This window comes from Periplaneta americana, chromosome 8, assembly GCF_040183065.1.
Source record: "Periplaneta americana isolate PAMFEO1 chromosome 8, P.americana_PAMFEO1_priV1, whole genome shotgun sequence".
In the NCBI taxonomy this organism is placed as follows: domain Eukaryota; kingdom Metazoa; phylum Arthropoda; class Insecta; order Blattodea; family Blattidae; genus Periplaneta; species Periplaneta americana.
Genome location: NC_091124.1, coordinates 155,501,588 through 155,524,802, shown reverse-complemented (window position 1 = coordinate 155,524,802; position 23,215 = coordinate 155,501,588). Strand labels below are relative to the sequence as shown.

Here is a 23,215-nt window from a genome sequence, read left to right as displayed (position 1 = left end):
GACAACAAGAACCGCGACAAAATAATGATCACGATAAGGACCATTACAAGGAAAACAAAAACCAATATAAGAAACGCGATATGGTTAAAGACACGATAATAATTACGAATTAGACCACGATAAGGACAAGGTTCATGACAAGAGTCACGACATGAACCACGATAAGGACCAAGACCATGATAAGAATCATAACAAAGACAACAAATACCACAGAACCATGATAAGGACCACAACAAAGACAAGGATTACGATTAGAAACATGACAAAGACAACAGTGACCACGATAAGGACCATGGCAAAGACAACAAGGATCATTACAAGATCTACGGCAACGATCACGATAAGGACCATGACATGGACCACGGAATAATCACCATATGGACTTCGTTAAAGACAAGGACGATGTTAAGACTCTTGACAACAACAAAACCAAGAAAACGACCACGATAAGAATAACGACGAGTCACGACAAACACTAGAAGTATCACGATAAAGACCAAGACAGCGATAAGGACTATGCGAAGGAGAATACGGACCACCATAAGAATCACGATAAGGATAAGGACGAGGACTACGATAAGGATCAAGACATGGTCCACGACATGCACCACAAGGTTCAGGATGATAAGAACCATAACATGAACACTTTAAGGACCGCGACACTGTCTACGGTAAGGATCACGACAAAGACTACGATAAGGACCAAGACCATGACAAAGACAAGGAGTAAGATAAGGACTATTACAATGACAACAAAGATCACGACAAAGGCAACAATGATCACGATAAAAATTATGACAAAAAGAATGAGTATCACGATAAGGATTGTGCCAGAGACAACAAGGACCAATGTATGAAGCGTCACATGGACGAAGACAAGAACCACGATAATAATCGCGACATGGACCACGAAAAGAACCATGACAAAAACAGAAAGAACGATAAGGGCCATTACAATGGCAACTAGGACCACGACAAAGACGACAATGTTAACGATAAAAAAATATGACCAAGGCAACAATTATCACGGTAAGGACCATGCTAGAGACAACTAGGACCAATATAAGGACGCGAAATGGACAAAACAGACAACTATAAGAATCACGCCATGGACCACGATAAGGACCAAGGCCACGATAGGGACCATGACAAAAACAAGATCGAAAAAGGCCATTACAATGGAAAAAGCACTGTGATAAGGACCCTAACAAAGCAGAGAATAACCACAACCATGACAAAGACATCAAGGACGACTATAAGGACCTCGATAAGGATAAGGACAAGGACCACGATAAATATCATGACATGGACCATGACAATGATCGCAATAAGATACTATGGCTTGAGCAACAATAATGATCACGACAAGTATTACGACAAAGAAACAACGACCATTATAGGACCACGAAGCGTACGAACACAAAGGCAAGAATAATAACGACCGCAGTAAGGATTGGGACATGCATCGCAATACGGATAACAATCAGGACTACCACAAGAACACAACAATGACCATGACAAGCATTACGACAAACACTAAGGCCACGATTAGAACCATGACAAAGACTAGGACTACAAGAAAGGCAACAGGATGACGATAAGAATCACGAGAAAAACGACAAGGACTACGATAATGATGACGACATGGACAACGGAAAGCACAACGACAAGGATTACAATAACGACTACGATATGGTTCACGATTAGGAATACGAAAGAACCACGATAATGACCAATACCACGATAAGTACCATGACAAATACAACAAGAATTGTTACATGGACCAGAAGAAGGATCACGAAGAAGACAGCCACTTAAGCCCACGATTTCACAACATAGCTCGGGTTACAAAATATCATTGCTTCTCTGTACCGAATGGCAAATGCCTGCTGTGGGATCTAAATTCTGGACTGCTGCTAATGTCACTGTCTTGTCTCGGTAGCTCATACGAGTATAGTACCGTGTCGGTTCCACTGTATAACCGAAACGTCTCCTGTTTTTTAACGCCTTATAGTATATAATACAGAAATATTATTGACAACTTAAACATTCAAGATTTTGCAAAAGGTACTGCAATTCGTTATTTAACAGATGCATTTAATAATTAGTATTATATCTTATTAGTCAATAACTGCAACAGTGCTTTTTCATTCAATCATAACATGAATAAAATTGAATGCACATTACATTAAACACTACTGCAAACACGTAGATAAAATAGTTAAAATCAACTGAAGTGGTGAGATTGAAATAGTCCAAAGCCACACTTTTAACAAAAATTGTTTTGTGCGAGTGCATTTCTTACACATATGGGAAATCTACTAATAAAATATTGTAATAATTACTCAACAAATGGCATAGATCTAAGGACTCTAAACCTTTGGAAAAGTTTGTCTGTGTGGCTTAGAAATACCGGTATTTTTTTATTTCATTCTAATAGTTATATATGGTGTACATGCATTCATGAGATTAACGTGTATAATATTATAATTTGTAATTTTGTATTGTTTGCGATCATTAACACTAATGTCAGGACTTTGTAAAACTCTATTTGAACGTTATTTAGACAAAAAAATCGTTGTGTAGATTAAGAATCGAACTTGTACTCTTCTACAAAACACGCAGAAGTCTTAGCGTCTGAGCTATTGAAACGACACGAAAGCATTCCTTTCTGTGCGGAGTGTCGATTTAACTACACGATTTATGTATAGATATTATTTACGTCATATTACCTTTTTTTTTTTTAAGTGAATTTCGGAACGATTCTAGTAACAAACCAAATAGCCTGAATTTAAGTAATTCAATATTCGTTATCTTGTGTATCAGTGCTCTGGTCTTCAATCATGCGCAGTGTCTTACATCTGAGACTTAGGACTATTCATTCATCTCATTCTATTCTAGGGAAACTGTACGTAATTTATTATGGAATCCGATATAGTATTTTCTTTGAGTTTCAGAATACCGTGTAAGTACTTGCATATAGCCACTTATAACTTAAAGAAACTAAAAGCATACGTGTTTTTTATTGATGGTACAAGGGAATATAAATAAATACTTAAAGAAATGTTACTTGTACCAAAAATAAATAAAATAACGACGTACTTTCGCAGTACTCTATTCCAATCAACCATTATGTGGCTAGTAAACTGACAATGTTTTGTCGCTTTATGTTCTTTCACCTCTGACGTGAAAGGTCTAGGTACAGGCCTGCAGAACTCGCAAGTAGGGGAAATATGACGTCAGCCTCACTCCACTTCTATTGAGGATGATCGACTTAAGCCGCGAGAATGAATGTTGATGCAGCTGAGCGTAACTAGAACGCCATGACCGCACCGGTAGAAAAGGTGGGTGGGGTAAGAAAGGGGAGGAAAGAAGTCGCTCTGAGGAGTTACAGTTCTACAGGTCTGGTCTAGGATATCATTTTAATTTCATGTGATTATCTGTCGTACTTCTCTATAAATATTTCAGTTGCCCAGGAAGCCAGTTTTAGTTTGAACCTCACCAGTCATCTGTTATCCTAAATTATTTGTTATAAAATGTTTTAAATATAATTTTAAATAGACAAAGGCCAAGCATAAAGATCTATGAAAAATATTTTCAGATGAAGCAACTTTCTCTCTACATGGCACCATCAATCGCCATAACTGTTAGTATTGGTCTCCTCATAATCCCCATTGGTGGCAGAAGCACACAGTATTCACAAACAGTCAATGTCTGGATCGGTTTAGTGGGAAGCAGCAAAATTGGTCCATTTTTCATAGACGGAAATTTGAAGTCTGATAAGTATCAAAGCTTTTGCATGATGTTATCCCAGCTTTCAGATAGTTGTTTCCTGGTGTGTGTCAAGTGAACATCTGGTTTCACAAGATGGTGCACCTCCACATTATGGTAGAAGAGTAATGGATTTCCTCAACCAAATGTTCCCTGGTAGATGGATTGCAAGAAGAGGACACATTGAATGGCCAGCTAGATCACCTGACCTCAACCCATTGGATTTTTTCTTGCGGAGTTACTTAAAGTCCAGAGTGTATCGTCATAGACCAAACAGCATTGAAGACCTGCAATTAAGGATTAGTAATGATATGGAACTGATCACTCCTGAAACTGTGAGAAAGTCAATGGACTGCTTTCATGATAGACTGGGCATTATTTGGCCGTGAATGGTTCTCATTTTGAACATTTGTTATAATTTTAAACATTCTCTGAAACAGTTATGTTATTGTTTTGTTTGTTTCTTGGCCTACTCCATATGAATACACATGTTTATTTTGTGTTACATTATCAAAGAATTTGAAAGAATCATAACATTTACAAGAGAGTATTCATCATTTATGCTGAGTCAAACTTCTATTTCTATGTAAAATTGAATGGAGATTTCAAATAGGCCTATGTAAAATTTAATACAGGGTGACATTTAAAAAAAGTTATTTTTTTTGTCACACTCTTTACACGAATCAATACTTTTGTGCGACCACAGCCATAAGGTGTAGTTAGAAAATCTCCAACAACTTTTGTTTTTGGTATTTTTTCATAAAATGAATATATAAAGAGTTATTAGCAATATTCCATACGTAATTAACATAGTGTGTGTGTGTGTGTGTGTCGATGCTTCCTCTACCTGCAAAGACGATATTCCTTGCATTTACAATACAGCTGGGGGCTATAGCGGGGGAAAGCCCCTCCCTCCCACTGTCCCCCAATATACCTTCGCCATAACCCTTTTATATTATTTCTGAGCCGTCAAAAACCAACATAATACATAACAAACATAGATAAAAGTATCAGAGTTAACAATAATGCCAACGAGATGTAAGAGTAGTTCAAAAGTGGCATATGTAAACTGCTGGCGTCTTCTACGCAATTATCATACTCCCACTCCGGTATTGTGCACTTAAGCCAAATAACTTGTAAAATGACCTTAAATTTCTGAAAATATGACACTAGAATTTAAAAAAAATGACCAAAATTTTAATAATAATAAAACTTCTCTCTTCTTCAACTGACGTCATGGGTGCGTACTTGAAATAACCAAGGCACCCTGATGAAAAACTTCATCAAAAGCATTGAAGTAAAAATTTTTACCTTGCAGTACTTTCTCAACTTTACTCATTGACTGGTATCCAGTGTTGTTTTCCAATACCTTTTTCATTTTCTCTTTCACTTCTTGTCCAATTTTTCCTACACATTGTCACAGATGTTCTTCGACACGAAAATGTCTTATTTGTGAAGGAGATTTCAAGGACTTTGTTTTTTTCATTTGTTACGAATTTGTTAACTCGCGGAAATTTTTCACGCAGTAGTTCATACACTCTATGCTTGTTATGTGAACAATTTTTGTGTAAAATGATTTAAATTCTGTGCTTACTTTCACTATATATTATATCTGACTGCATATTCACTTGTTTTAATTTCACACAACTTCCAAAATAGTATATACTTCCATCTGTAGAAAATCCAGTGTCGCAAAAATCTTTGCCTATTTTACTTTAATTTCTGCATTTTTATATCTTCACTTATGAGACACAATACTGTAAAATGCCAACTGCAGGCAATGCAGCTGCAATATTTGTTCTGTTGCGTTAAATGGGAGGAAGCACATAACATACGTGATCAGGAATCAAGGCTGATGTAACCATAAAGAAAATTCCTGCATGGTACAATCGAATTGCATAAGCAATCTGCAGTAGGTTCTCAAATAATAGACTACAACTACAACAGATAAAGTTCGTTGAAAAGCAGAAAAGCGCAAAAATGCAACAGAAAGTAAGAAGTAGAATATTTTCTTAAAAATGACCAATGGACAATGAAAGACTGAAAAATGCAAAATAAAAGTAGGCCACCTTGGTTAATGTTGAAGTGAAAGGAATTTATATTTCATCCTGCATTGTCTGCGATGTCTCAGAAAAAAGATGATATTTCATCAACTTCCGAGCCCTAGTCATTACCATACTCCTAGCCATACGGATGAACTCCAATATGCTGAGCATCAGCAACCAGCCAACCAACCAACCAACCATATTTCTAACTGACTCCTTTGGCTTTTCGAGTGAAAGCCTAATGTTTTTTATTACACCTGTTTGTTAGTACAAGAATCGTCATTTTTTTTCTCTCTGAAAATGAGGCAACACTGGGATAATATATACTTTAAATATTATCTCATTTTTGGAGGAAAACAATATGTACATAGTGACACTCATAGTTTGCGTGAGGGTGTGTGTGTGTGTGTGTGTGTGTATATATATATATATATATATATATCTGTGTGTGTGCGTGCGTGCGTGTGTACCAGAAGTCCGTGCATTAAATTTAAGGGATGGTAGAAGAGGCTAAAATATTTTTTGTCAGACAACTTATGGTCAGTGTCACGTCTTTAGCATGCTAGATGGCATTAAAGTTGGAAGTGCTGCGTCACATAAAGCACATCACCCTGTTGGATAGAACAGTTGTCTGCCTGTCCTGTGCACAGTTGGAGTACCATTGAACTCTGAACAGAGCTCAGTGAAGAACTATTGCCTGTGAGACTGTCTAAGATTCCAGACATAGTATGTATTGAGTCTGTTGTGGCCATCATCTACAAGAGTGGCATATCCATATGACCCCATAAGGAAAACTTCAGGCTGGTGAGGTCAGGTGATCTTGGCAGCCAAGCAACAGCTCCGTTATGATCAATTCACCTGCCTGGAAAGTCATTGTCCAGAACACACGAGCATTATGTGTGAAATGTGCTGGTTGGCAATCATGCTGCAACCACATTAATTACCTTATCGCCAAAGAAACCTCCTCCAGTAAAGGGGAGAGGGTTTCTTGGAAGAGGTGCAGGTAGATTTTGCCGTTGAGATGGACTGGACATAATGTGGGACCAACCAGTATACCATCTGAACAAAGAACAATCCCACTTCTAATTCTGTTTAGAGGGTTAATGGCATAACGTCGACCTAAGGCTGCTTCCTGATGGGTCAGTAGAGCATTGGTACAACATCGACTTGGTAAGCGCTCTGCATGCCGAGTCAGTATCGCAGCCATATATTTAAATTGGCAGCCTCACACGGGTCGGCTTGGCACAGTACTGATATAAAATGTTTTCAGCATGCAGCCTTGCTGCACATTCTCACTCGGCAAGCAGCATTTATCAAGTGAAGTTGTGAATATTTATATTTGTATTTGTATGTCAATGGAAATACAGTTCTTAAGGTGGAGAAATATCCATGTCTTTACAATTTCAAATTGGCGGAACATTCACGAAAAGACATAACAGAAAAGGTGTGGGGAGAAGTTGCTAAAAAACAGGAATCTGAGGTAACATTTTTCACTAATACAATAAAATATTAATGAATCAATCATCTAGTGTAAATTCTCGTGCTGCTACAAACAACCTAATGCACAGTTGATATTCCCTTCAATGTACGAATGTACCCAGTATCATTTCCGTTTTCTTCGTAATCTTAAACACACACAGAACACAATATTTTCTTCATCACTGGACGACATGGCCTTTAGAAGGTTCAATAACTACTGAGAATTTAGAAAATGTGCAGTGGAGTTATGCAGAGAAAAACACATGTATGGCGCAGACATGCCATACCATCAGGGAGTCCAGTGCAGTACAACATTGTTCAAACAAATGTTGCACCGCTGCTACACCGACCCGTCAGGGAGGGCCCTAAGTTGTCTGATAAAAAATGTTTGTTTTGGTCTCTTCTACTGTCCATTAAATTTAATGCACGGACTTCTGGGATGCTCTGTAGATATCCAAGAATAATTCAGAAGAGATGCAGCAATATGTAAAGATTCTTAAAATTTACTGAAACGTGCTTACGTAAGAACCTCAACATCATTACAGTGTTGAATGATAGAATTAAATATAATTATACTATAGGACTGCAGAACTGCATGCATTTTATTCTTCACCTCACATAATTAAGAACATTAAATCCAGACATTTGAGTGGGTAGGGCATGTAGCACATATGGGCGAATCCAGAAATGCATATAGAGTGTTTAAGTGGGAGGCTGGAGGGAATAAGACCTTTGGGGAGGCCGGGACATAGATGGGAGGATAATATTACAATAGAGTTAAGGGAGGTGGAATATGATGGTAGAGACTGGATTAATCTTGCTCAGGATAGGGACCGATGGCAGGCTTATGTGAGGGTGGCAATGAACCTCTGGGTTCCTTAAAAGCCATAAGTAAGTAAGTATACTATAGGACAAAGGTGAATTCCTGTAAGAAAGTCAGGAATTAATATTATGCTTTTGCAGGAACCAAACTTCTACGGGTGAGAGGGAAGTCATTAAAATTGAACTTGACGACAATAATGAAATAGATTCTTCTGCACTGGAACCTGATGTGGAAGTAAAACAGGAGGATGAGCCACCAATCGTTGAAGTGAAGTGTGAAGTTGAGGTAAGTCACAATTAGAGTGGCTCAGATATCATTTGATTGTAAAGCCTTCAGAGTAGTTAGTTTGAAACTGTGTAACGTGTGTCTGTGTGTGGAAGGGGTGAGGTGGAAGAGAGACTAATCTCTAAATCTATAGGGCTAAGTCTGGAGTACCTGTTGTGTATGGATAATTGTTGCATATACCATCAATCATCAGATCTGAGGAAATATCTCTTTGACATTGCAACTGCTTAAATATCAGTTTCATTTCATGTATAATATTTATAGATGACAGACGTATTCCTAAGGAAATCTACTGCAACATATTTGTACTGTTAACTACAGACAACAGGCATGTCAGATAGTGACGATGCTTCCCTCCACTAATTTCCTCATTCCCCCCAACCCATGTTCTGAGATTGTGTATAAATGGTGTGTATTCAGTTTTTCGTATCTTTGCCTTTCACGAAGTGATTGTGCCTCCATGTACTATTTTGTGTGCATATTCATGCATATGTGCCAGAAGGGATAACCTTCCTCTGCTTGTGTGGTCTGAAAATTACTTGCAAGGTACGGTTTCCAGTAGGGCACAATGGATTGGCTGATAGCGTTAACATAGACTTATTTAAGGTGAAGGTCTGTTGTTTCGGAATTGTATATTTGTGAAAATAAAACAATTTTAAAAATTTGAATTGCATGTTGTTCTTCCATGCAGCTTACTCGTAACCTACTTACAGACAGCACTAAAGGCGAGGAAACTACTTTCTTTCATACCTCTTAGAAATGTAGATGTGGAATTTGCATTTAAGACGAAATGGATAATATTTAGGATAAAATAAGACAGAAGAGTTGTCATTATAAAATGTGAACTATCACTGTCACGTAGTGTGGGCAAGACAGGTGATCTCACTTTGGAGATTAATGAAAGGGGAGCTTGTCTGGTGTTAGTGATACTAACAAATATCTGGCAAGTTTGGAGGCAGCAGATGACAGCACGTCAAACATAGCCTTGTGCAGCTTTTGTAGCCTTTTTGTTATCGAAAATCTTAAAAATTGAAAATTCTTTTGCTTTAGAATCATAAAAAAAGACTGGTGAATCTAATCTTTGATGATAAAAATAACGATGATAATGTTTTATAATGTACTAAGGTTTAACAGAAGAAACTTCAAATAGCAAATTTAAAGAACTTTAACTCAAAACTGAATTCCAAACAAGCAAGCATAACACTTGTTTTAATTTTCATTTAAAGCACACATTTTGTCTTCTGCTGTTCATTCCTTTCAACAAAATGAAAAGCTACTGGCATAGTTCAGTTAGCCAAGGCACTTTCCTGCCAATCCAGAGTTGCACTCGGGCAGGGGTTTGATTCCCACTTGGGCTGATTACCTGGTTGGAGGGTTTTTTTCCCAAGGTTTTCCTCAATTGTAAGGCGACTGTCAGGTAATCTATGGCGAATCTTTGGCCTTATCTCGCTATCATCAATACCAGGCATCGCAATATGTCACAAATTTATAATGCAATATAAATACTACCCACTACAGTCACTACACATAAAGTGGAGACAGGAGGTGGGGAGCATCGGTTACAGTAAGCTAGACAGCAGAGGCGGTTTGTGATCATCACTACCTTCCCTGTTCATAACAAAGAAATAACAAGAGAAAGAAGGAATGAATATCTTTTTAGGATTACATTATTTTCACCTGCATTCTTTTATTTTTTGATTACAATATTTCCATTCGATAAGATCTCAAAATTAGGGGTTGCCTCATAAGTAGCCAGTGCCAATTGTGCATGAAGAATGATGTCTGTTAAGCGTGTCTTTTTTTTTATTTTAATATGTTTAATTAAAAAAATTGTTCACAAATATATGTAGAACCAAACATAGCTGAGATTGTGGCAGCAAATGATCCAAGACATGGATATTTAGATGAATGATTATTTTCAAATACATCCAAATCAACACAATCCTTACACTTGCTTTTCGCAAAGGTATCATTTTGGAGATCAGCAACCTCAAATTGTAAGTTTGGTCGTACTTTCAGAATGGATGTGTTAAAAGGATTTGAAAATAGAGAGAAATCATTTTCCATTTGTTTAAAATCACAACACCTTCTATCTCTAAATTCTAAAAGTAATGTTTCTAGGATGTCGCAGTATTTATCTATTCATCAATGAGAAACATTTGAAAGTGACTTCAGACAAGAAAAATAATGAAACTCATTTTCGTTCAATTGCACTTTCCAAACATTTATCTTCATGGAAAAAGATTTCACCACATCATACATGTCAACTATGTTCTGATCATGTTCTTGAAGTTGGTAATTTAGTTTGTTCAGCTGTTCAGAAATATCTGTTATGAACGTCAAATCACTATTCAGATAGTACTGGATAACAAAATGAGGCACTGCTGACAGAACAGTCAATGCTAAAGGAAGGGGTTCAGCACAGAGAGGGGTGTTGTCACCTGGAACTTATGCCAGAGTTCAAGCACTGTTTCACGAAACACAGTTTTGCGATGCCTGATCAATACCATTGACGCCAAATAACCTAGTAGTTGATACAGCATCGTTAAATAACAAACTAAAAAAAAAAGAAAAATGTTATGGAAGTTGAGAGTTCTAATTCCTGTTATTACAATATAGGAGGGGAACTGGAAGATTGAACTAAAGGACGAACCAAAGGAAGAAGTGGCAACGCAGAATAACGCAGCCTTATTACGTGGGTGAGTGTGCAGATAATTTTAATAGCTCTAAAAACTATGCTGTATGGTGATGTACAGTGTCTCGCTAAACTTTACTGTTTTGAAATATGCTTAAAATTTAAGTTATTCAGTATTTTATTCATTACGAATTATGCATGTACTGGTTGTTTAGTTTCAAGAAAAAATACATTGCAATGACCTGGCTCTCAGCTGAGTCACTTACAGATTGTGATTATGCAAACAGGTTGCTATCTGAGATACACAGCACATTATGAGTAACTCGACATACCATGAACTATTAGTTAAAATGTTATTTAATAATAGCAGTTGAAACGTCATTTACTCACTGAAATTAAGAAAGATTTCGAAACTGCCCACCTTCTTGTTCCAAACATCTGTCACACATGTTCAAGAAGTGATGGATCTCTTGCTGCATTTTGTATTGAGAAATGGACGGGATGTTTTCCAGGATGCTATATTTCAGTTCTTCCAAAATATGTGGATTATTTTTGTACACTTAGTTCTTTAGAGCTGGAAAAAAGGCAAAATCACGCTTCCTCTCCAACAGGAAACTGTGGCAGAACTTACAGCTGATTATTATACATGGGTTGTAAATAAAGTAGTGGCAACATTGCTGCGAATGGATCATGCGCATTCGCATGCGATGCGAGACAATTAGACAACTGATGATCGTAGTAAGTTAGAGATATTGTCGATGTATTGAATGATAAAACCGGTTGCTATGACAACAGATGTTGCTATTGTGTATGGTTGAATATAAAGCACTATTTTTAACTACTCTAAACCATATTTACTAAACGTGAGCAGTGATTGTGGATAAAAATCGAGGTAGCCCGTGGTAGAAATGCATGCCATTGTCATCAAGGGTTACTTAAAGCTTGTGGCAACAATGCACTATCGTATCAAATGGTTGCAAGATGCATCTCTGCATTTTGTACCAGTTGGAATGAGGCGGCACATGTGGCTTGCACAGGTTGCCTGTCCATTTGTAACGAACAAGTGGAGTTAGTGTGAGATCTCCTTGCTTTTGACCATCACTGGACTGTACGAGAATTATCCATCAAGGTTGGACTCGGTCATCAAATTGTGTGGCACATCCTGAAGAAAACCTCCACATGAGAAAAAATACAGCATGCTGGGTTTCTCATAACCTGTCAGAAGCGCCACTGATACGCAATAGGGCAGTCCATCAGAGAGATTAATAGAAACAACCTCGCTGATGGAATTTAACAGTTACCAAGGATTTGGTAAAAGATATAGGAACACGCTGGTGATTATACTGAAGGGATGTAAATGTATTTTCCATTAAGTTCAATAATATGTCCGTACTTTCTATGTTGTCACTACTCTATTTACAACCCTCATATGAATGAACTTGGGTATTCAGGGATATAATTATCAGTAGGAATGCGTGGCTCCTTCCATGCCCCAACCTACTCCTTGTAGTAGAAAAGTTTTCTGGGCTATGAGGCCGTGGTCTGTTGGTTGTGAGACCAAACGTTTCGTTCACTGCTGCGGTGAACATCTTCAGTGGTGTCTATTGCTGGTGCGGCTGGTTCTACTGTGTGTGCCGATTACAGTCTGCGCTGGCTGCATCGTTGTATATATAGTGCGGGAGGGGGGGGGGCTTGCTGTTGTCGCCTCAGTCAGGCCAAGACCATACGAAGAGAGGCACGGTGTTCTTGCCCTATTACAAGCAAGTTACGGACCGGATAAGCAAGATCCTCAACCGGCACAAGGTGGACACTATCTTCCTGCCCACCAAGCAGATATGCAACAGCCTACGCTCAGCCAAGGACAAACGCGACAGATTGTCTTCTACGGGGGTCTACAGGATCCCGTGTTCATGTGGAGCAGTTTACATAGGGACGACGCAGCGGAGCTTCAAGACTCGGATCTCCGAACATAGAAGAAACTGCTGCCTTGGCTACGTAGATAAGTCGGCTGTAGCTGAACATGCTTATCTGGAAGGCGAACATAAAATTAGGTTCGAAGACACCGATACGCTCAGCGACATACCACATTTCTACGCGAGGCTACACCGAGAGGCGATTGAAATATATAAACATAAGAACAATTTCAATCGAAAAGAAGAAGGCCTCAAGGTTAACAAGGCCTGGTATCCGGCATTAAGGAAAACTAACATCAAACCCGCCCGCGTAGCACAATTAAACAACACAACCCCGGACGCGGAGCACGTAGAAAACAGCAAACCCGCCTGCGAAGCACATTCGAGCGCGGACCAAGGCGACAACAGCAAGCCCCCCCCCTCCCGCACTATATATACAACGATGCAGCCAGCGCAGACTGTAATCGGCACACGCAGTAGAACCAGCCGCACCAGCAATAGACACCACTGAAGATGTTCACCGCAGCAGTGAACGAAACGTTTGGTCTCACAACCAACAGACCACGGCCTCATAACCCGGAAAACTTTTCTACTATTGACGCCGGCCGTGAAAGCCTACACTCCAATACTACTCCTTGTAACTTTTACTTTGGAGGAACTCTGAAAGACAAAGTGTACAAAAATAATTTACATATCCTGGAAGAATTGAAAAATAGCATCCAAGATTACTATCTCAACGGGAACTACAGCAACTAATGCATCACTTGTTAAACATGTATGACAAATATTTAGAACTAGAAAACAGACTATTCTTTAGTGACCAAATACTGCTCGTATTTAGTAATGTTTTATATTAACAGTTCATAGTGTGTCGAATTATTAGTATTGTGTTTTGTATTACGGTACTGATAGCAGGCTGTCTGTGTAATTGGAGTCTACAAACAACTCAACCATGAGCCAGTTATCCACACTGTGTTTCTCCACAATCTATTTACACAGTCTTTGGATATCTAATAGTGTTAATATACTCTAATTGTTATTGTCATTTTATAATTGGATGGTTTTATTACAAGAGTTTATTTTAAAGTTCACAACTATAAAAATTGGTTTTCAGATTTTAGAGTTTCGTAGTGATTGAATTATTGTGATGCAAATTTTGAATTTTGTAATCATTTCTTAAAATCCATTTCCTTCAGTTTTGGTAAATATTTTCAAGTTCTATTCAGAGGGTAAGGGAACTCAGCCTCAAGTGAGGACAGTATGTATAAACAGCTACAAAACCAAGCAGAAATTGAATTTTAACTCATTTTTAGAAAACCCAAATTCTTCATCACAGTGTAAATTTGTCTTACATACAGTACTTTTATCTCCCTATTTACTTTTTCTCTTATTTTTTATATGTTCACATAATATTGATTATCGTACAGAACATACATAAAGTACCCATAACAGCTATTGTACAACATTGAGAACTACGTAAACATCTCATGGTGCAAAAGTAGTTTGCAAATGTTGGTGAACTTCGTCATATTTGAAGTAGGTCTTCTGTGTGATCAGAGTATCGCTTTGGAGGCATATTTTATATATATATATATTTTGTGAAGAGAGATATGGAATTATATGGCATTGTAATTAAGCTGATAATCTGGCACAAAGTAAGGACACAGTGTCAACTAATACGTCGATTTCATGAAATGTAATCTGTAGGAGATACACTGCATATTGGGAGTTCAAGCAATTTCCTCTAAGTTTCATTAGGATATCTATCAAAAACTTCAAATCTACATGGAAATTTATGTGATATTTATCACGGAAAGTTGGATTGTCATTTGATAAGTAACTGAGTAAGAATGGCTACAAAATGTTTGAAGTTAAATTACTGCAGATGGTTTTATAGTATCCTCTATAAGACATTTTTCACATACGAAACATTGCTTTAAATATGATTAGCCTACTGTTCATTCCAGAAGGATGAATGCATAGTGAACATAGAACAAATTGGTGAAGGTTTTTTTGGGGATCATCTGATCTCCAGATATTTTTGACTGCCACACTTCTCTATTTTAAGTTTACTAGATATTTTCATTCTCTTACTTTTAGGAAAGGATATACATATATTTTACAGTAGCGCTCAAAAGTATTTTGTAAAAAGCATGTCACAATTACATAGAGATAAGTATTGGATAGAAAAAAATACCAGTGGATAATTGGAAAGTATGCATTCCTAATCCATTTAGAACGAAAAGACATTTAGTTTAAACAGAGTTATCTTGCGTAAAAAAAAATTGAAAATTCCTTTGGATCAGAAGTAATTTGTAAGTCCAAGTATGTAATAATAAAACAAAAATATTTTGGACTCTGAGGAAAAAGCAATGTTTCGGTGCATATCCTCGAGCTTTGATCACAGCAGCACATCTGTTTGGCATTAAATCCACAAGATTTTTTAATCGCTCAAGTGGAAGTTGTGACCATTCTTCCAATAAGGCAGCAAAGAACTGAGCCTTATTTGAGTAACTTCTACGACGAACATGTGATCCATTTCATGCCAGAGATGTTCAATAGGATTAAGATCCGAACACGCACTGGCTTGACCAATCCAGAAGTTTGATTTTTTTCTCTGCAAAGACATTTTTAAATGGCCGGAAGTGTGTTTTGGATCATGCTCCTGCTGAAAAATCCAATTATGTTTCATATTCTTCTTCCCATGTGGAACCATAATATATTTTTTTTTTCTAAAATGTCACTATACATGAAGTGATTTATATTCCCAACTCCACTTGTAGAAAAGCATCCCCACACCATCATGCTACCACCACCGTGTTAAATGGTTGGTACCTGGTGTTTTTTGTCATCTCTTTGGTTTTTTTATCAATGTACATACTGCACACCGTCAGTAGAAAATAAATTAAATTTACTCTCATCACTTTATACCAATCTGTAGTGTTCCATGTTTGATATATTTTGGAAACTCTAACCTGGCCTTCTATTTTTTTAATGTGTGAGTGGTTTTCGTGATGGTTGTCTACCATTTAAATCACCAGCTACTAGGCGACGTTTCACAGTAGAGACATATAGGTTCAGTCCATGATGCTGCTCTAGATCATCCCTAATTTTTCGAGTCGATTTCTTGGCTCAGCAACCGACTGCTTACAAATCATTCTCTCCTCCCCCACCGTAGTTTTTCGTGGACGACCAGACCATGGCTTATTGTCTACTGACCCTTCTTGTTTTTTCCGTCAACTCTACACACTTACGAGTTGCTGTGATATACCAACATCTTTAGCAATGCTAGACTGCGATTTTCCCTTTTTCAAAGCATTTAAAACAGCTTGTCTCACTTCACAGAGTATTCCTTTTGTTTTGGCATGCATGCAATGGTCTGTACAAATAAATAAGCACTGTTTAAATATCTGAACACCAATATTTAATGAATACTATGCCACTAAATCAAGCCACAAAATACTTATGAGCTAATGGAATATACGCTTATATTGTTATTCTATGAACTTACCTGTTTCCTAGATACGTAACCACAGCTACTCATAGAATGACACAGCTGTGTGCTTTGTGTTGTTGTATCTGCATGCAAACAATGCTGACAACATAAAACCTTAACTACAAAATACTTTTGAGCGCTACTGTTTATCTCGTTGCCTTCCAGGCGAAGAGGCATAACTCAGTTTTTTTAGATACAGTGGTTTTGAATACTTTTGCATATAGTTCCAATACAGAAGTATTCAGAACCGGTGTATCTCTAATATCGACTTACTATATCATGACTATTTGTAGTTTAGAGAATTAATTGCATACATGTCAACACTTGTGCCCTGGATAAGGAATGTTTGCCATAAGCACTTCGTAACTTTCCAGAAGTCACATAGCAGATTTGCCAAGCTTTGCACAAAATTTGATGGCACAACGTTGCTCAAACTTTAGGCAGTCCATTTTCTTAATGCATCTCACAAACCAACTTCACACAGATCCTATGTTACACTCGCATAGCAACTGCTTGTAAGTTCAAACTCGTTTTGAGTCTATGGCAGCAGAGAATCTAACTGCCATGTGAAGTGGGTGGCAGCAGCTTTGTCGTTTTGTACGCAATGTTGCCAGTCTCATTACTTTTCTGCCCAACCTCATATTTGCGAAAAGTTCGTTAAGATGCAATTGCACTCTCATGGCTAAATGAGCTGGTGTGCCATTTTGTTGAAGCCATACAATGTCAGATATGCCTTTCCTATGGAATTCAGGGAGCAACCATTTGTTAATCATATGGTGGTAAGTTGTCTCATTCACCAGGCAATCGAAAAAATACGGTCCAAGCAGATGATCTTCTGTTCCCCCTGCCCAGATCACAACGTGAGGTGGATTTTGTTAATTTCTTGAAAGAAATATGAATTCTCCTTGAACAAGAAAGAAAATTTCATACCTTTATAACGTAAAGCAGATTATTGTTGTTGTTGTTGATAATGATGATGATGATGATGATGATGATGAAAGTAGGATATGAATATGTAGTGTAGAATAACTAGCAAATATGTCTAAAATAATTTGGAAAAAAAAAATACGACTAGTGTGGCCTAGGGATTTGTGAGTAGTTGGACCCATGCTTCGAGGCTGTAATGGGACACGGGCTAGAATCACACTTGATCTGTTATCTGGTTGATTTTTTCCGTGTTTTTTCGTAATATAAAGCGAATGTCAGGTAATCTGATGATGACTACAGATTCATCTCACTTTTATAAATTCTGCTGATGCTGGAATAACCACATAGTTGATAGGCCTACTGTGTTGTTAAATAAAAGTGATTAGGGAACCTTCCAGGATTAACGTTGAATAAAGTTAAATGTTAGGTTTGTATGTAAACAACTTTACTTTGGCTTTAGAATGAAACCTTTATTAAAGCATTGCTATATGTTCATCATTTATACTCACGTAATTATTCGACATTAGTTTCTCTTTGTTTGAGTACTGTACATTATCGCTGTATTGGGAATTATATTTCTTTTCACGTTTTCTTTTCCTGTAAAGTCTCATATATACTGCGCGACTACTGCCTGTAGACAAGTTTATCTGCGTGACGGCACACATTTACAGTTGTTAAGGTTATTGGGTCATGTTTCAGCATAGCAATTACATAAGCCAAACATGAAATTGTCCTAACTCCTAAACGATCGCATCTATTAATGCATTTCACTTGACTTTAACTGTAACAAGCAGTTGTAAGTCTGTAGAATTAGGAAAAGTATTACATTTTGGGTTATTGTTTAAACAATGCACAATTTTATTTGGAGACTAAAATAAATGTCATTTTTGGATAGATCAGCTTTTATTATTTCATTCTCGTATAGCCTAACATGTTCCTACAAATACGCCATAGGTATTAAGTTATTAGCACCCAAAGACAGAGTTGCGTCAATGTTACGCGAAAATCTGTCCTTTTCATCTTGCCTGATGCTCGAATTATAACGTTATTCAACATTAAAAGACTCCTGGTTGAGTGTTAGAGAAGGCCGTATGGCCTTAACTCTGCCAGGTTAAATAAATTATTATTATTATTATTATTATTATTAAATTTATGTTTACATAAGCAAGAAAAATCTACACGGCAACGAAGCTATCAATTTATTTTAAAGTACTGTGATTTAAAATTTGGTCACCAGCATAGCTCAGTCAGCTAAGCTCTTGCCCTCTGATCCGGAGTTGCGCTCGCGTGTGGGTTGGATTCCCACTTGGTTGGATTTTTTCCGAGGTTTTTCCTACCGTAAAGTGAATGTCAGGTTATCTATGGCGAATTCTCGGCATCATCTCGTCGAATACCATCTCTCTATCACCAATCCCTTCAATGCTATATAACGTAGTAGTTGATACAGTGTCGTTAATAATTAAGTAAAAATACTTTTAAAATTGAGCAATTTTGTAGTACTTGTAGTTTAAAATAGGAATTTTGAGTAACTTTGAAATTACGCAACCCATGTGGGATCCATGTTAGCAGTCCACACCTATGGAGTAACGGTCAGTGCGTCTGGCCGCGAAACCAGGTGGCTCGGGTTCGAATCCCTGTTGGGCAAGTTACCTGGTAGAGGTTTTTCCCGGGGTTTTCCCTCAACCCAATAGGAGCAAATGGTGGGTAACTTTCGGTGCTGGGCCCAGGACCCATTTCACCAGCATTATCGCCAGCAAATAGGGATTTTAAAGAATGGACACTTCGCGTCGGTACCTTTGATGTAGCCGGACTGATTTCAATTACCTTCAAGCCAGTTACAGCGTGAGATTCTGCTTTCTCCCTAGAGTTTTGGTGCTGACATCACACCAGCTGGCAGTCGACACAGTGAAAATATAACACATATAATTAATACATTTAGGTACATTATGTACTCAAATAAAATAAATTGGATCCATAAAATAATAAATCCGTCATTAACTGTAATGTCTAGACTCTAGAGTTCCTTTATAATGAGAGTTGAGACGTTGACTCCAACAACAATTAAAATACGTAATGATTTGATAGTGCTGAAAATGGAAAAACAAAACTCTTACGAGAAGTAAAACCATATACCTATATTATATTATATACAAATATTAAACGAATTCGATACTTAATTTTATAATGTATTATATTATTTTATAATATTATTTATTATATCTGAAATATAAAATATTATTATTACAACTAGTTTGTCACTGAGAAATAAGGAAAAGCTGTTAACTTGAATTTATTTGAAGCAAAGCGTTACTGGATTATGCAATTAGGTAGGCGATGTTTGGATCCTGTGTCTCAATTCTATTCTCAATTATTATCTTAGAGTATGCTTGATTACACTAACCTCTAGCACTTGAAAGTGGAACTAAACACTGCGCACAGAGAAACAAAACACAGGAAAATTCGCTCAGTGTCCATTCTTTATAATCCCTATTCGCTGTTATCACCTTCATTTCATTCAGACGCTAAATAATCTGAAGTGTTGGTACAGCGTCGTAAAATAACCCATGTTAGCAGTTGATTACAATTTGAGTGATAAATAATATTGAATGGATTGTGTTGGTTACACGCACCTATAATATTATATTCCTATGATGTAATTGAATATTATAAATCGACTCCATGAATATAGCACACTATGCGAGAGATGAAGGAAAGAAGTTATAGTTTTTAAAATATTGCTAATTTACGATCTAATTTTTATGGTTTATTTTTTCTGCAGTGTTGTTGAGTTTCTCCAGGGTGGAGGTATCAACCTTACAGAGAACAAAGCGAAAAAATCTGCTTCTGTTCGTAATCAGAAACCGAAGAAAAAGGTTTCGAATGATGATGACGACGACGACATGGGTGTACCTCGAATTCCATTTACTTGTGTGATTTGTGGTAAAGAATATTCCTATTACAGTTCCCTTTTCAATCATATTCGCACGCATTCTGGGAAAAACTTCAAATGTGGTACTTGTGGCAAAGGTTTCGCACGTCGTGGAGCACTGAAAGTTCATGAACAACTACATTTGGGATTGAAACCTTTCAAATGTGACGCTTGTGATAGAAGGTTTCCGGTGGTTGGACTGCTGAAGAGACATTATAGAGTTCATACTGGAGAAAAGCCATTCCAGTGTGATGTATGTGGGAAATTATTTTTTGAACGTACACATTTGGCTACCCACAATCGCACACATACTAAAGAAAAGCCCTTTGAGTGTGACTACTGTGGTAAAGGCTTTTCCGAACGAGCGGTTTTGATAAGACATATCCGAATTCATACATTAGAAAGACCATTCAAGTGTCAAGTTTGTGATAAAGGTTTTTCAGATCGTGGAAAACTTGTAAAACATGGCAGGATCCACACCGGGGAAAAACCATGCAAATGTGATTTTTGTGGTAAGGCATTCACAGAGCGTGGAAGTCTCGTCAACCATGTTCGTACTCACACTGGAGAGAAGCCATTCAAATGTGATATTTGTGATAAAGGTTTCGCCCAGCGCGGTGCACTCATAGCACATTGCCGTACTCACACTGGCGAAAAACCTTTTAGATGCGATGTTTGTGGCAAGGGTTTTACACAACGTGGTCAGTTGCAATCTCATGCTCGCAGGCACACTTGACAAATCTATAAAATGCTACCAAAAAATATTAGAATCCCAATACTTATAATCTGTGCACCAAACCTCGATTGACTTATGTGTTGCAAGAAGATCTTATAAAAGCATTTATAGTGTTTGATTAAATTTTGTTGACTATTCATATCTTTTCTTCTAATCTGATAATGAATATGTGCTAATTAAAATTAATTTATATATAAATATATATATTGAATGTGTCTTGTTGTTAAAAGTATATTTATAATTAAATATATATTATACAAAATAATCACTGAAAGTTTAAAGTAAGGAACACTATCAGTTGCTAAGATTATAAAATGGGTACAACTCTGACAATTCTTTTGCAGATAAGTTTAAAAAAGTTACAACACACTTACACACACACACTGTAATTTAGAAGGAATACTGAATATTTTAGGGATGATATTACTCGAGCGAGGCCAGTGGAGTCCTACAGCCCGGAGCGCCACTTGTATTGCTACTGTGTTTGTATAGCGTCATCGCGATAATTCACATTACGCCCGCGGCTCCACTTGCCTTGGTCGAGTAATAGTATGGACTATTCTGAGTAAAAAGTTCATGTAAATGTCTAATTTTCAGTGGCTATGGAGCTAAGCTGTATGAATTTACGCATAAGAAGCCCTACTAAAAGTATGAAAGCATGACAAGTGACTAGGTATGTACAAAGCAATACTACGGGAAACTTTTCATCACACCTCTTTCACATTTATAGCTCATTTCGAAACTCATGAAAACGAGAATAAGAAACAACCTTGAAAATATGCCGAAGTTGCTTCTAAAGGGCGTAAATCCTAGTTAAAAGTCACTACATGCCAATCAACATACTGCAATACTTTATAATTATACTATCATTCACGTATCTCAACCAGTTAGTAACTTGCTTTTCGAATAAAAGTTCTGGATTCGATTCCCAGCTACTCGTTTTTTGTTCTTTCAAACAAAAACATGTAGAGGGTAGGATTTCTGAATACCAATAAAAATAAAGAGATCCCTCGTCAGTTGGTTCTAGCTGAACGAACAAGAAGGTTCTTGCTGTGCATCTACGTGATCTTTTAGTTTGTTTACATTACGTGTAGTGCATTAGATCTGGAATTACAAACGTTTTTGGTGGCTAGATGAACATAGCTCGCGATTTCTGCAAACCATTGCACAATAATTTTGGAAATTTTGAAGAGTGCTCGAGTTCCCCAAGAGACAACACTATTGAAGAGTTCTTGTATGAGTATTTATTACGCTTAATAATTAATAGTACAAACGTCGATGAGGATACACTAATTGCTGATGGCCTCTTCATACCGGAAGAATTAGAAGAAAAAGCTTTCAATGGTCCTTGGAAAGAAGACACAGCAGGGGAAGTACGTCAGTCAACGTGCATGTCTGTCTCATACATGTCCGATATCATTAGATATCGAACATGCATGTCTGTCTCATACATGTCCGATATCCTTAGATATCGAACACTGTCAAAGCCTAACAAAAGGCGAAAGAATGGGCTGTGGATTTCAGCGACAAAAAAAAAACTTTAGTAAGTTCGAGGAAATGGAGGAAAAGAGCACAGTGAAATATTGTAAATATGCTGTTGTACAGGATGTCACTCGGAAACAGAAGTTTAAGAAATTAGAAAACCATATATATCAGAAAGTTCTTAAGGCTAAGAATGATATAAGCCCATTACACAACACTGACTTACAAATTTGGATACTAAATTATTAAAAAACAATTGCTTTAGATTTAAGGCATCGTCTTATTGGCTCTTCAGTTTCAAACGAAGATATAAAATATCAAGTAGGAAAGTGACAAAATATGTAAGCAAAAACTATGCGAAGAACCTGCAAGAATGTGTTGAAAGTACGAGAATATTTGTTGCTGAAAATAATAAGTTCCATCAGCATGATGATTCATTCATTATTAATACCGACCAATCGAGATTTAACTATACAATGAAATCAACCAGAACTCTGTTTCTATCGGAAGAAAAAGAGACTATATGCTGTGTCAACCAGGTCCATGCCACGATCCACAGTTCTACAATACATTACACTGTTACGAAGAAAGGAGTTCTTTTACCTAAATTTTATCTTTGTTTGAAGGAAACAATGGTGTATTTGGACCACATGTGAAAACAAATCGATGGTGTTCTTATAAAAAATTCCGAATG

At 37.2% G+C, this 23,215-nt stretch overlaps 1 protein-coding gene across 13 annotated transcripts in view; it reads left to right on the top strand.

The window, feature by feature from the left end:
- LOC138705170 (zinc finger protein OZF-like) overlaps positions 1–21,174 on the top strand; it is a 96,303-nt gene extending 75,129 nt beyond the window's left edge. For all 13 annotated transcript variants that reach the window (XM_069833852.1, XM_069833849.1, XM_069833848.1 and 10 more), the window contains 3 exons: positions 8,259–8,403; positions 11,023–11,102; positions 20,154–21,174. In XM_069833852.1, coding sequence (XP_069689953.1) covers positions 8,259–8,403; positions 11,023–11,102; positions 20,154–21,039 — 1,111 coding nt within the window. In that variant the 3' untranslated portion in view covers positions 21,040–21,174. The remainder of the gene's footprint in view (positions 1–8,258; positions 8,404–11,022; positions 11,103–20,153) is intronic.
- The last annotated feature ends 2,041 nt before the right edge of the window (positions 21,175–23,215 follow it).